The sequence below is a fragment of the Octopus bimaculoides genome, chromosome 2 (genome assembly GCF_046866305.1).
Source record: "Octopus bimaculoides isolate indiv1 chromosome 2, ASM4686630v1, whole genome shotgun sequence".
In the NCBI taxonomy this organism is placed as follows: Eukaryota; Metazoa; Mollusca; class Cephalopoda; order Octopoda; family Octopodidae; genus Octopus; species Octopus bimaculoides.
In genome coordinates this window covers 110,394,640-110,411,646 of record NC_142929.1, presented here as the reverse complement: position 1 = coordinate 110,411,646, position 17,007 = coordinate 110,394,640, and the positions used below count along the sequence as shown (strand labels likewise).

Sequence of the window (17,007 nt, the reverse complement as noted above, 5' to 3'; positions counted from 1 at the left end):
TGTGCACATGGGAAGGTGGGTGTTAAGGTGGTGATGATGATGATAACTAAATTGCAAAATTTCATCTTTAAAAAAAATTCCATTATTTAAAAACATTCTTCATCAAAAGGTTGTCAAATGACAGTGAAATAAACTTATAAATAGACAAGAATTATCTACCATCGCATATTCTAATTTACTGTTATGTCCCTTTAATGATGGCAAAAACCAACAACTTTGGTGAATATTTCGGAGTAATATATTGGTTACCTTAAATCCAACAATAATATGAATACGCAAAAAGTTAAGAGAATATATTTCTTATGAAGCTTCAACAGAACCAGATTTCATAGAAACTCATTAAAAACTCATTTTTGCTGTTTATATAGATTTTTAGTATTAATAATTAGGATTATCATCATAGACTTGTGAAAAGCAATAATTATTCATTTATCGATGAATGTGTTGAAAATAACTATGTATCACCTAACCTACTCTTTATATTGCCTTTCAAACATCACACAAGAACCATGGTAGATTTGTTTTGGTTCTTTTTAAATGAGAAAGAATTCTAAAGAATTTCCTAAAGTTAGTCTACCACATGATTTAACACCATCAGGGATTTTTCTTTTTTTTTTTTAAGTAAAACCTATTCCTGGTTCAGCAACAGCATTTACCTCACAAGAAAATACCTCAAATATTGTATTTCATTTGAACAAGCAGCAACCCCTGTAGGAAATTGTGAAACTTCCTGACTATACAGAAATACAACTCCATGTATTTATTTATGGTGAAAATTATCTGTGTAGTGAGATACCAGTATTATCCAAAATAACAATGGTATCTCACTACTAAACGAATAAACCTTAACTAACTCCACAAATAATAATCATTTACTGTACTGCTCAATAGAAAGTGGTATAGATCTATTTAAGCCAGCATGATATGTATATATATATTTTCCTTATCTCAGTCATTATGGCCATGCTGGGGCACCACATTGAAGAACTTTTAGTCAACTGAATTGAGCCCAATACTTTTTTGTTAAGCCTGGTACTTATTGGATTGGTCTCTTTTGCTGAACTGTTAGGTTACAGGGATGAAAATGTAAGAGTATATCTTTTTCTACCACCAATAGATTCAACTTTAAAATTTTTTTAATTATACTAATTAATTTCTAGAGTCTTGAATTGAAACAGCTGTCAGAGATGATGTCCAATTTTGTAATTAACAATTATTAATTTAATTATCGCTATTTTCTTATTTGTTAAAATATATATAAACCCCAGTTTATCCAATTACCTTACAGTTGAATATTAAGTATAATATTCAATATTTTTTATGATAGGTAATAAACCAGTATATTCATTGGATTTTATTATTCCTTAATGAGGTTTTTAACCTTTAATTGAACTTATATATATACACACACACACACACATGTATTTGTTATGAAGTTAAGGTGTAGCACTGTTGTCAACATATATATATGGTTATGAATAAACATCACTGCAACAGCCACTGAGTTGTGCATATAAACAGTGTCTGTGGTCCACCGAAAATAGGTTCTACTACTTCAAAACTGAGTAGTGGGCAGTAGCAAAAGTATCCTGTTGTAAGTTCAACAGCTTCATCAAAATATATTATGTTATTTTAAGTGGCTCAGTTCAAAGTAAACCTCTTTAATGGTAGCTATATAATAGACAATTCTGAGCTTTGTATTTTGCTAAGAGCATGATTCAATTGACGGAAACAAAAAAGAGAGGTTGGCCTTTCATCAAATTGCATTCAACTATTTTACTTTGACCCCGAACTGTTAAATCTAAATTCTATTTTCATACAACCAACTTGAGGCAAATGAATTCTAAGGATAAAGACTGTGAATGTTTAAATTCCTCCATCATTGTACACAACTATGAGTTGCTCACTTTCACAAAGAAGAATGTTGTAATTAATGAGGTGTTGGGAAGTTCAAACTTTATAACATTTCACCTATTCTCTTGAACAAAACACTGCTTTCCCCTTTTCCAAACTGACAATATTCACATCTACTTCTTGACTACTGATTAGCAGTAGGAACAACTTTTAGGTGTCAAAGGTCCCTCTACATATCTGACTTGCTACAAATAGCACCCGAATCTCCCCCAAACCACACCCAACCATTTTAAATAAGGAAAGAACACATTAGATAACATAGTCCTGGGTGCTACTAAAAAGACAGAATGGTCACAGCTTGAATCCCTTTGATCATATACCTGCTTTAATCAAAGTTAACTCGGGGTTAAACAATAATAATTTTGAGGTGTAAAAACTACTTCTGCAAAAATACACAAAAATTCAATCTTACCAGAACAATCCCACCCATGCTAGCATGGAAAAAAAAATTAATATAGGCATTTTAAAGAAACTCCAACTACCATCTTTGGTAATATCAAAAGTTATCTCAGGAATATAAACTGTTATAATAACAAACACTTCTAGTGTTTCCTCCTTTAGATTCCTCCATGTCAAAATTAAATCAGTAGCTTGAAGCAAACATGATATTTGTATGTATATCACACACATACAAAACCTGTGGGTGGGTGTATGAGACAGTTCAATTTACATCAATTAATCCAGACATAGATTTCAAGATAAAACTTGTTCTGATGGACAACAAACAAATCAGGTTATGACATGAAAATATTCAATGTTTGTTTGTATGTGTATGTGTGTGTGTAATATAAATATGTTAACTGACAGGTGTGTATTTCTATGACAAGATATAGACACATGATGAAGGAAGATGAAAACAAACAAAAAATGTACATATACACAAACACAATGTGAAATAAAATCAATATCCAATCACAATGAAGATGAAACACCAATTAGTTAGTTTGGACAGAATGCTCTACTTGATGTAGACATCATCTGTGATGAGCACAATGCAACAGCTGATAAATCCTCAATTTACCTCTAGTTAGATGGCAACATCTCTTATAAACTCACACACACATTTTATACTAAATGTTAATTAAAATGAAGTGAAGTGTAATTTAATAACTACAAATGAGAAAATTAAAAATAAAGTGTTTAAAAATATAAAAACACTGAATTTAACACTCAACATTGAAACATTAGATTTAGCATGCAACCACTGGTTTAAATATTGCTTTTTTTTTTTTGGTCATTTTGACATTCTAAAGTAAAAACAACTTAAGTTGTGGAATAAGATTTATTTGACATCTGCAAATCACTGCACCTCATTTTATCAACTCTAGACAGATTTACGACAAAAATAACCTGGATTTAAAAAGAAAAGTGCAACTAAACAAAGTATTTAGATAAATACTGTCTCAATTTCTTATGTTTCAAATATTTCAAATACCAAACCCCATATACAATTTCTATTTCTTATAAATATATTTATAATAAGTTGACTTCCTCACTCCAAGCTTGACCAGCAGTCAGAAAGCTAATTCTTGTCCACTATCCCTAAACCTAGAAGATTTTTCAAATGATTACTGTTATCATCATCATTAGCATCATTTAAACACCCATTTTCCCATGCCTGCTTGGGTCAGCTGGAGTTTATTGAGGTAGATTTTCTAAGTCCAGATACCCTTCATGTCACTAAACCTTACTTGTTTCCAAGCAAGGTAATAATCCTCCCATGCCAGACAGGTGCAGAATATTGGAAATAAATGACATTCATTTACAACAATCATACAACATCAAGATAAGTAAAGTGATACAAACACACACATATAGTGACACACACATACGTATATATATGATGGGCTTCTTTCAGTTTCCATCGCACAAGTCCACTCACAAGGCATTGATCAGCCAGAGGTTATAATAGAAGATACTTGACCAAGGTGCCACACAGTAGGACTGAACCTGAAACCATGTGGTTGCAGATTAAACTTCTTAATCACACAGCTATGCCTTTTTATTCTGAAAACGTTTCTATTGTTTTTTGCTGTTTTTGCCATTGTTTTTTATTTGTTTTGATTTAGGAGAGGGAAGCTTGTTTTTGCTTTGCTTTTTTTTTTGTATGTACATATTGACTAAATATATAAAAATAAGATATTTAATTTCTCAGATGTTTTATAACTGGATATTTTATTTTACAGCTTCAACACATGACATGTTTAATGAATTTACAATATTTTGTAGCTACAACTCAACCATGTCTCATTCTAAAGGAGGAGACATTCTTTTCATGTCTTTCATGTAAAACCAGTTGTTTATATTAATAGCCAACTTTTCTTAAGCAATTCCCAACTCAAATATCCCATATGGCTGAGCCCCATCAAAGCTACAGCCAAATGGTTGATACCAGAAAAAAATATAAGAATATATAAAACACCATTAAAGACAGAACTTCCTTAGAAGAACTTATATACTTCTTAAGATTGTAAAAAAAATACAACTGCTGTTAGAATATGAAAAGTTCGGGAGGGTGCAATGTATGATAAAATATACCTGGTGGTTTTTCCTTCTTCCATGGCCACATTGTCAAAAAACTGCCTCTGAAAATGAAAAACAAATATAAATATTAATAACTTACTAGTAATATAGATTTAACAATATATAATAAATAAGCTGATCATCAAAGATTGTATCTCAAGAAAGCAAAGAGTTCTTCCATTTCCTGATTTTGAAAAAACTAAAAATTCCTCCTATTAAATGTTCTTTTATTGGTGTGAGGCTTTTCATAGGCCAGAGAAAAAGATAGAATTTAAAGTTAGTAAGGCATTATAAAAAAACATTTAAATATTTCAAACTTCTTACAAAGGGGCATTGTTTACAATGATTTTACTTACGTCATGTCTTACTGTTTAGATTGAGGTTTTGATAGAATGTTTTAATTTTTTTTTCTAGGAAAATACTAAGCATCATCATCATCAAGTGTAGTGCTTAACATTACTATTAATTAGATATAATCATTTTAATTAGCACTATTTCTAATTAGCCCCAAGCTTATTATTATTACCACTCAGCATCTCAAAATAAATCAATATAGTTTTCATGCCAAAAAGAAAAAAAATTAGATGTTATAGTAGGCAAAACCAAAATTTACTTTGACACAGTGTAAAGTGTTTAAATTAATATTTTAAGGAATTTCACTTTAGATTGTAATACATATATTTTAATAAGTATCACTTTACAATCAAGTCACTTAATGTGTGATATTACTTTTCAAAACAGAGAAAGTTGAAGTATGCTTGTTCTTTCTTAAGTTTAACTTTTCTCAGTAGCTTATTATTTTTAAGGAATGTTTCATATAACACTGCACACTTTAGATTTTCCTTATATTTGCTGGGATAACATTAATATAAATATACAGTGACCACTAATATAAATATACAATCACCACTAAGATTACAATCAACAAATAAGTCAACACTCCCCACAGAACACTCCCCTTAAAAAAAATTTGCTTCTTTTGTATTCACTTGACTTGCAAGAAATAGTAGTCAAAATTTCCCTAAATCACATTCTACCATCTTGATAAAAGAAAGTATATTTTGAACTGTCTTATCCTTAATATCTAGGGAGACAAGATAGTCACATCATTATCTTTACATCAGCCCTTCCTCAAAAGCCACATGGGATTTTGAGGAGGAGAGATTTATGGTTAGATGGTCTTCCTGATAACAACCATTCTTGTTGCCCCTTACAGCACAAAAGGATATGGTATGCTTATCCTAAAAACCAGGATGTACACATCTTGGGGAAAAACTAACCAGGAGTTGCAGAACAATAAGTAACCAGAAATAAATTATGGCCCAACACATGACCAAACACAGCTACATAAATTAAGAAGCTTACTTAGTTATAATACCTACAACTTCCATATTCTCCTCGTTCCATCATTCAGGGCATGATATATTTAGTATAATTATCTCAAAATTGATTTCTAAATGGGGCACCTATACTTGACTGGTACTTATTTTATTGACACCAAAAAGATGAAAGGTAAATACTAATAGAAATATATACTTGATGCATTAACATAACTGGCAGTATGTCATATTCTCTGTTTGTCCTGCCCACAAAAATGTAAAAAAGATACACAGAGAATGAAAGTATCATCAGTTACTATTATTGCTATACAACACAAACAGATGGGTCATTTTGTGAGCTGAACATCATCATCATCATCATCATCGTTTAACGTCATTCTTCTATGCTGGCATGGGTTGGATAGTTTGACAGAAGTTGGCCAGGCAGGAGCCTGAACCATGTTTTTATGTCTGTTTTGGTATGGTTTTTATGGCTGGATGCCCTTCCTAACATCAACCACTCTGCAGAGTGAGCTGAGTGCTTTTTACTTGGCATTTGCACAGGTGAGATCAATTTTGACATGGTTTTTACAGCAGGATACCCTTCCAAATGCCAACCACTTTACAGTGTGGACTGGGTACTTTTTAAGTGGCACCTGCACTAGTAGTGTCACCAAGGAATCTTTGAGAGGGGTGGGGCATTGGAGGAGATGATCTTGTATCATATGATGAAAGATTAGAGTGTGACAGAGAGACAGAAAACAGAAGTCTTGCTGTAGAGGAGGTATATGGTTACCCAGACAGAGAGGTTACCCAGACAGAGAGGTTACCCAGACAGAGAGAGACATTGAACCGAAATGCTCAAGTTCAATTGTTCATGTATAAATTGAGTCTATATATATTTTATTCTTTGTTTTAATATTATTATGCTTTAAACTTATCTTTGTTATGGAAATGTTTCTACAGAAAAACTTGTTCCCATAATTCTATATTAGCTATTGATGTTTATTTTTGTGCAAAACAAAATTAAACACTCTCAAAACAATTACAATGATCGTTCAAATATAATGAAGACTGAAAGAAGCCTGTGTGTGTGTGTGTGTGATTGAGAGAGAGAGAGAGAGAAAGAGAGAGAGAGAGAGAGAGAAAGAGAGATAGAGAGAGAGAGAGACCTTGTCTTGACACAGCCCAATAGTTGCAAATGATAGTCACTGTCATTCTTTTCCAATATTCCATGAAAATATGTCTGGCCATGAGGAAATGTTACCTTGCTTGAAAATCGGTGAGGGCTGATGAAAAGAAGAGCATCAGGCTGTAGAGAATCTGTCTGAATAAATTCCTTCGAACCCATTCAAGCATGGAAAAATGGATGGTGAAATGATGATGATGATATCTATTATATAATCAGAACATTGGCACAATAGCAAGGCAGCTCATCAGTTAAAGACAAAAGCAAATTAAAATATTATTGCTAACTACAAACTAGCTAAGGACAGTTAAGTCTCACAGTAAGCTGAGATAAATGCAAACACCTGGACTTTCAGAACAATTTTACTAAAACTTACAAAAAATAATGTATTAACAATTCATAAGTGGGGAATATAGGCACAAGCAATTCGAAGTATAATAAGCATATCAAATTTAGAGTTTAACGTGATGACCTACTGACCACATTGTCTTGAGTTCAAACTTCATTACAGAAGTTGTATGTATTTACCCTTGGGCAAGGCATGAATGCTGTTGTGTTCTAATAACAATATACAGATTATAATTCCCCGCCATAACAGAGCAGTCAGGAAAGAGCAACTCCGCATTTGTACGAATAACATCTAACACACGAGTACGGACACATAAATGTGAAACAGTAAAAAAGAAAAATAATAATTTTGCACTCTAAATTCTTTACATAAAATATGGATATGGAATCACGCAATGTTACACAAACACCTCATGCAAATTATATACATACACACAAAAAAAAAGCTCTTACGAAGGGACATTACTATGGTATAATATTACGATAGTGACCTCCCTTGTTTTAATCAATTCGTAACTTGTTGATTTTATTATTTGAAAGTGTGAGCGTAAGAGCGAAAGGAAAACTACAAATATGAGTGATTGAGTGGAGTCGGTCAAATTCTGCTACTCTAGGTTTTGTGTTTCTCATTTTATTTTCACCATTTGATTTTGTTCTTATTACCGACTTTTCTCTGCTACAAAATATCAAACTTATGAAGTATAGATAAAGTAAAAAACACAATCGATAACAAAAACAACTTTTAAACTTTATCCAAGAATTCCTGACAATATGCAATCACAGGCTCAATACCCAAAACTTATTCACAGATCCTGATTACAAAACTTATTTTCTGTCTCACAAGACTTGTCACAATTACAATTCACATAACTACACATGAATATAATACTCCAATTAAAACTGCTCTGAGTCACATGCTATATTAAAACTATATAAACTTTTATTTCTGTGATATAACAGAGTTTCTGTTAATCACATAAAATCTAGAATGCTATAATGAGCAAATAAAGTTGTTTAACTATTGATTGTATTGATTTAGTACAAATGTATTCCAGTCCCTCCTCTCGCCAGCACAATCTGTCTGAACTTCCAGTAAACCATATCGGCTAACTTATCCACTAGTTCTAGTTAGGGTGAAACGGTACAACGCCCTAACCTATCTGAGATAGCAAAGCGGGTGACCAAAACTATCTTCCTAGATAAATCCCTCTACAGCTCACACAACCAAAGTTTATAACTTTTAAATAGTTCACTAACAACTGCAATAGAGTATGTACAGGCAAAACAATATAACCTACAACACCTCGGATCTTGTCCTAAATACTCTGTCCACATTTTGCCTACAGACGTCTCAGCTCAACATTGTATTGTACTAAATCAATACAATCAATAGTTAAACAACTTTATTTGCTCATTATAGCATTCTAGATTTTATGTGATTAACAGAAACTCTGTTATATCACAGAAATAAAAGTTTATATAGTTTTAATATAGCATGTGACTCAGAGCAGTTTTAATTGGAGTATTATATTCATGTGAATTGTAATTGTGACAAGTCTTGTGAGACAGAAAATAAGTTTTGTACATGGCTGCTGCTCCTTTTATACTTTAAGCTCTTAACACCTAGCACAAAGCTGCTTGCCTCTCTTCTCTAGTTTCAATCAGCCAACAGAGATCTTAGTCCCACATGTTACATTTGTAACCTCACTAATGTTAATGTCAAGGAAATAAACAGTGCTCTCTAGAAAGTCATTGGTAATAAGAAGGGCATGCCGCTCTTCTTAACACTGTAGAAACTATACCAAAACGGACATTGTAACCTGACACAGTCCTCTGACTTGTTGGATCTTGTCAAACTGTCCAACCCATACCAGCATAGAAAACAGACATCAAATGATGAAGACGATGATGATGATGACAGCGATGCTGATGATATACTTTAATAACATGTAGCACTCTGCTTGGTGCTAATTGAAAATATAATCTCTGTAACACTACCTGAGTACCGATTTTGCTAGAATCATTAAAAATACTTTAACCTTTTAACATTTAAATCAGTTGTACCTAGCCCAAATATTCTACCTGTTTTATTATTTTATGTTCAAACTGGTCAGATTTGGCCTCTCACACTTACTCTACACAGACAGTCTAAAATAAATAATCGCATCATCAAAATTTCAAAGCTAAGTAGTAATGTTTGATTAGTGATCTGAATGCTAAAGAGATAATGCAGATGGTGCTTGAGAAGTTTTTAATTTCTAGTGAAATCACTCTCACCCTCCATTCCCCCACCTCTCTCTTTCTCTCTCTCTCTCTCTCTCTCTCTCTCTCTCTCTCTCTCTCTCTCTCTTTCTCTCTCTCTCAATAGATATATAATTCTGTGTATTTACTTAGTGACTTTTAATTGCTAACACTTCAGTAAGTAATAGAACAGTACTCAAGTTTACAACAAATATTTGCGCTACAATAAACATTGAGTAGCTTTTGTTTGTAATACAATTTGTAAATATAATATGTCAACATCATCTACAGCCACTAACTTTTGGAGTATAGAAGGCTCTTCCAAACACCCAGGAGGTTTTTAATTATACTGTCTTGAGTCAAAAATTTAACAATATTTTAGTATCTTATTTGCTTTATTTGTCAAGTTACAACAAAAGCAGCCTAACATTCAAAGTAGAGGCCATCATGTTGCCATCATGTTAGAGACCATCATGTCACTTTCCTTCCAGTTCTTTGATCTCACTTTGATACCAGTTCTTATCCTTAAAGGCAAAGAACTCTTTCATTGAAGCTTTTACATGAATAACATCAATCTCATATTAGATTTTTAAATGTTTTGATTTATATGTAAAATGTTATAAGTAGAAAAATTCTGTCAATTTTCCCTCAGTAAAAAAATAAGAAAATGAGTGAGTGAGTGAGAGAGGCAGGGGAAGAGAGAATGTTTAAGAGATAAAGTAGACATACAACCACACATTTTAATTACAAAGGTTAAAATTCATCTTTAAAGGATTGACAACTTTAGAATGTTGGGCTCCAACATTCTATCAAGTAAACTTCCTAAGAATTTGGAATTTTTTCAGCTGAGAAGTAGATGAAAATACTTGGGTGGGGTTGAAACGATTAATATTCATTTTGAATTATAACTTCTTGTTATTAAACATGATTAAATGCATTCCAGCCCTAATCATCCTGTCTTTTTGAAGGTATCTAGGACTACATTAGTGAGGGTGTGTGCACAACCATGAGATCATGAGTTTGATTACTTGATTGGGGATGTTTCATGTTCTTGAGCAAGACACTTCATCTCCTGTTGCTCTTTAACAACTCTGACATTTGACATGTGGCACTGACACAAACAATGTCAATTTTATGGAACAAGTGAGTTATGTGTAGCTTAAGTATTTGTAATCTTTTATGAATTTGTTTTGCAAGATTCCTGATATGAAATCATGTGTTGAAACAAATATTATTATATTTCAGGATGGTCATTTTTTTTTCTTGCCAAATAAACACATAGGTGTGTGATGAAAGATTTCTAGACAATGGACATAAGATAAAATAAAAACAATAAACAAGGCGTAGGAGTGGCTGTGTGGTAAGTAGCTTGCTTACAAACCACATGGTCCCGGATTCAGTCCCACTGCGTGGCATCTTGGGCAAGTGCCTTCTACTATAGCCTCGGGCCGACCAATGCCTTGTGAGTGGATTTGGTAGACGGAAACTGAAAGAAGCCTGTCGTATATATGTATATATATATATGTATGTGTGTATGTGTTTGTATGTCTGTGTTTGTCCCCCCAACATCGCTTGACAACCGATGCTGGTGTGTTTATGTCCCCGTAACTTAGCGGTTCGGCAAAAGAGACCGAAAGAATAAGTACTAGGCTTCCAAAGAATAAGTCCTGGGGTCGATTTGCTCGACTAAAGGCGGTGCTCCAGCATGGCCACAGTCAAAAAACTGAAACAAGTAAAAGAGTAAAAGAGTAAGTGAAGAATGAATATATAGTGCATGTGTCTATTTGGTAAGAAAAAAAGAACGACCGTCCCAAAATATAGCAATAAATATTTGATCACTATAAACAAATTAACTGAGCAGGTTGTTCTGCAGAAAATTCCGGAACCATCTTTCTCAGACATGAGAGACTACCATTAGGACTACATTAGCTAACATGTGATTTGAGGGAGACTGGCTACTATTTTTCAAACAAGTCAAGCTATAAGTAGAAGTCATATGTTTAAGAGTTAAACATGAGCCAAATGACTACTTCAGAAAGATGTAGTTCTCAATAGAATGAACCATGACAAAGGTTTAGCTACTATTTCTAACAAGTTAAACTGTCAAGAAAAGGTTATATAATGAAGAGGAAAATATTAACTAAATGGCTAATCCAGAGAGATATAGATTTGGACAGATTGGGTAGTGTTTAGTACAGAGTTTAGTGCAAGGCACATAGTTGTATGGTTTGTGTGGATGTGAAAATATAGAGTTGTAGTTTACTGTTGGTCTACAATGCACAGTTAAAGGTCTGGAACCGTCAAAATACCATATCATCATTTTTGATGAAATGTCGTAATTATTTTCAATATATTGCTCCAATTCTAAAACAGTGTTATCACAATAAATCTTGAGCAAAAGCCTCTCACCAAAGTTTATGTTCAACAATTCAATCCATAATGTCAATTAAAAAGAAAAATGAGTCTTGGCCAAAAGAATTCCAGGCCAATTTCACTGAATTCATACATCAAAATGTGTTTGAAAAAGTGTTGAGATCAAAAATAGCTTATGTCTTATAACACAGTAAATTTCCCGTTAACAGCCAAATATGTCTTCCAGCAGGACAGGGGCTACCTAAAGCAAACATCTGGATGAAATTTAGGAATCTTGTTTATGACATACATCAAAACTTTGTCATGACATTTAAGTACCCTTGTTAAAAAAAAATAATTCAATATTGATGCCAGTTATAAAGTGTGAAGCTGACAGACATCTTCTAGTATAGAAAATACCAAGATGGCATCATACCTAGCTATGGCCATGAGATGTTTTAATGAATAAAGTCATGTGAAATGGTCAAACAGACATGTAAATAATTTGTAAAAGAAAAAATCCTCAATGAGGTTTTTTCCGCAAAAAATTGCACAAATCTGTCCTGATCAAGAGGGAAGGTATGGTCTGACATGGAAGAAACAAAAATTTAGAATAAGACATTCTATTGTAAAAATTGCCCGGCAACAAGGGCTATTTAGCTAGTGTGTGTGTGTGTGTGTGTGTGTGTGTGTGTGTATGAATGTATGTATATGTATGTTCATACATTTCTGGCTGTCAGGGCATTATTGTCCTAAATGATTGCCCTACACTAATCAAAAAAAAAGTATAAAATTTGTGCTTCTGAAGTGGTCACTTACAAGAATATAAATAATGACAGATCCAATTCAATCTTTGTTGCTATACTATATTACTACAGAATGTTACTGTAAATTTTAGCCAACACTGTCTACAATAAACAGATGTAAACATCTTGTCCTAATAAACAATATGTCTGTAGGCAGAAAAAAAAAGGACCAGCCAGGCAGGTTTCAACTTCTGTCCATAACAATATTGTATATAAAGAGGTGTTTATATCTGCCCTATACATACAGTGGTGGCTAAAAATCTATAGATGTTATTCTGTAGTTCAAAATAGCATTGAAAGAAAATAGAGTATTGCATTGAAATATTGTATAACATAAAAACAAAATAATGCACCAGTAATTTATCAATTCTTTTGTCATTATCCACTCTTTTTAGAGTAATGGGTACATTTTAAGTCGTATAAAGTACAATAAAATGCACTCAGTACACTCTGTAAAGCTGTGGGCAAATTGATTATAGACAATGTAGGGTAGGGAGGAGAGTCTCGCTGAGGTTGTAATAACTTCTCTAATGCTGGTGCCATCATAAATATTACCCAGTATACTCTGTGAAGTGATTGTTGATGATAAGAAGCCCCTCCAGCCCGAGAAACCATGCCAAAAAAATGACATGTGTTAGTAATGCATGGTCCTCCGATAAATCTTGGCTGGCACTAACTCTGAATAAGAACAGACACAGACTGTAATAAATTGTACAACCCATGCCAACAAAGAATGATTATAAATATTGCCAACGTCATCTCCTTCATTGGACACAAAACTCTGCTTGCAAAGGTCTGTTGGGGCAAGCGAAAGCGAAATCATGATGGCACCTGCGCCCAGCGTCGCCTTCTTGGCACTTGTGCTGGTGGCACGTGTAAAGACATTCGAGCGAGTTCATTGCCAGTGCCGCAGGACTGGCTCCTGTGCAGGTGGCACATAAAATACACCATTTTGATCGTGGCCGTTGCCAGTACCGCCTGACTGGCTTTCATGCCGGTGGCACGTTAAAAGCACCCACTACACTCTCGGAGTGGTTGGCGTTAGGAAGGGCATCCAGCTATAGAAACTCTGCCAAATCAGATTGGAGCCTGGTACAGCCATCTGGTTCACCAGTCCTCAGTCAAATCGGCCAACCCATGCTAGTATGGAAAGCGGACGTTAAACGATGATGATGATGATGATGATGATGATGATGATGATTATGTTCAGCAAAAATGATGAAAGCACATCATGAATTATGCAATGTGGAAAATTTGCCATCACTGATCTGAGTAATATATTTCTAGAAGTATTTGACCTCAGTTTATTCATCCCTTAGCAAAATCCCATTCACTTCCCATAAACATTTTATGGCATAATCTCTTCAAATCTATTGCACAAGCTTTGTTTATCATAATCCCAACACATTTAAAGTGCACCTAAACCAATTTCACTAAATCTTAGACAGACTAGCTAGACCAGACTATCTCTGAGGATAGCTATTACTTGCTTCAATGGGCAATGGAAATGATATTTACATATAACATTCCTGAATTAAATAATAGTGTTAAGTTACACATGACCAGAACAATTGCTGACTAAAGCCTTGTTTTTTTTTTTTGAACTATCAATAAATTCTTGGAATAATTGCTTCTTTAATTTCTTTTTTCAACAGTTGGTTGGTAATTCATATATCAGTTATTTCAAAATGAAATGGGGAACCTTTTAAAGTAGATTATGAGAAGTTGTTTGTTGCTCTTCACATAAGAACTTAGCTTACCGCCTATAGATCATTGGAAACTATTGAGTCTGAGTCTGCCAATTTGATCTATCAGTTATCACTGCTCATTAGATGCTATTTTTAAATGAGCAAGAATATTAATAAAGTAAAAACTACATACAAACCTTTGAGGTAAAAATCATAATTACTTTAAGCCGAAAGTGGTTTTACAAACATATTATAAAAATAAACATTTATACGAACTGTATTCAATAATTCATGAGAGTTTCAATAAAACTCTGCATTTGAATAAAGACAAAGTAAAAAAAAGAAAACAGTTGCTACCATAACAGTTGATTTATACTGTTTTCAACAATTGACGTTAGGCCAAAGGCAATATAGTCAACATATCCATTTTTGCAACTAAAACAGAAATACAACATAACAGACAAAAGCATTTTCCCTATATTAATTTCCAACTAGAGATGCTGCAGCCAGAGTATGGGTGGATATTATTTCTGCAACAACAACAATAATGATGATGATGATGATGATGGTGATGATGATGATCCTCATCATTATCATCATCTTTTCTCTTCATAAATATGCTAGTCAGCTACTTAATTAAGAAAAACATATATGAGTTTCTCACAATGTAGGTTGGGGTAGAGACAGGGTAACTGAAAGGATGTAAAATTAATACAGATTTAAAACAATCTGTATTACATTTCTCAGTTAAAATATATTTAAATGAACGCCATCATCATCATCATCATCATCATCATCATTTAACATCTGACTTTCATGCTGGCATGGGTTGGGTGGTTTGACAGGATATATATATATAAATAATAAATCTCTGAGCAAGGTATAAACAGTAGCTGCACGACATCGTGAAATACACATATGTATGTACATATATCTATATATACACACACATGTATAAACATGTATATATGTATATACATAAATACACACATATATATATACATATATATATATATACATGTATACATATATATGTATACATATATACACATGTATATACACACACATATGTATATAAATATATACACACATATGTATAGACATATATACACATATGTATATACACACACATATGTATATACATATATACATACATGTGTATATACACACACATATGTATATACATATATACATACATATGTATATACATATATACACACATATGTATATACATATATACACACATGTATATAAATATATATACACACGCACACACACATATATATATACACACACACATACATATATATATAGACATATGTATATACATACATACATACACACACACACACACATATAGACATATGTATATACATGCATACATATACACACACACACACACACATATATATAGACATGTATATACATGCATACATACACACACACATATATATAGACATATGTATATACATACATACACACACACACATATATATATATAGACATATGTATATACATACATATACACACACACACACACACATATATAGACATATGTATATACATACATACATACATACATATATATATATATATATATATATATATATATATATATATATAAATACATACACACATATCTATATAGATATATACTCTTAGCTATATATATACATACACACAGACATTTATATATATATATATATATACACACACATATATCCATAACACATCAGATAAAGGATCGAAATATAAAAAAATCTTTAAATTTAGGAATAATCCGCCTTACAACCATAGACTAGATAAGTTTGAGGAAGAGATATGGTCAGTTGTAAAGAACATCAAATTCAATATGTCACAGAGAAAGAACACACACATGAGATACATAGAAGAAATCATCAGAGAAATAAAGAATACCAATAAAGTCCTAGTAAAATCAGATAAAACAGGGAACATATATAAATTGACTAAACAGAACTACAACAACCTACTGCAGAAGGAAATTGAGAAGAATTATAAAATAGCAAACTGGAAAGTACTTAAGGAAGCTAACATAGAAACTAAAGAAATAATGGAAAAGTATAACCTGACCGATAGGACGGAACCGTTGGTACCAAGAGAACCAAGATTTATACTCAAGGACCATAAAGTAAATTTCTGGACACAGCCATCACTAAGACTCATATGCCCAACGAGATCGGACATAGGAATATTAAGCAAGAACATTATAAATAACTATCTACCCACAATAACCACTAAGTTAAAGTTAGAATTATGGTCTAGTACAGACCAAGTAATTAATTGGTTTAGATCAATTGAACATAAAGAAGAAACAAAATTTATCCAATTTGATATAGCTAACTTTTATAGATCAATTAACCCAATAGTACTAAACAAGGCAATGTGGTTCTTCCATAAAAAAGCAGGCCTCACTAAAGAAGAATTTAAAGTTATAACAGCAGCAAGGAAATCGTTTATTAGCTTTAAAGATAAGATATGGGTAAGGAAAGATACCCCTGGAGCATTTGATGTTGCCATGGGAAGTTCCGACTCAGCTCAAATAGCTGATATGGTGGGATCATTTATCCTCTATGAATTAAATGATCAATTCCCTAGGGTTAGTGGGG

General features: G+C 32.8%; 1 protein-coding gene across 7 annotated transcripts in view; it reads right to left on the bottom strand.

The window, feature by feature from the left end:
• Positions 1 to 17,007, bottom strand: part of LOC106883769 (phospholipid-transporting ATPase ID) — a 211,530-nt gene that overhangs the window by 86,020 nt on the left and 108,503 nt on the right. For all 7 annotated transcript variants that reach the window (XM_052978602.2, XM_052978605.2, XM_014934890.3 and 4 more), the window contains one exon: positions 4,453 to 4,499. In XM_052978602.2, coding sequence (XP_052834562.1) covers positions 4,453 to 4,499 — 47 coding nt within the window. The remainder of the gene's footprint in view (positions 1 to 4,452; positions 4,500 to 17,007) is intronic.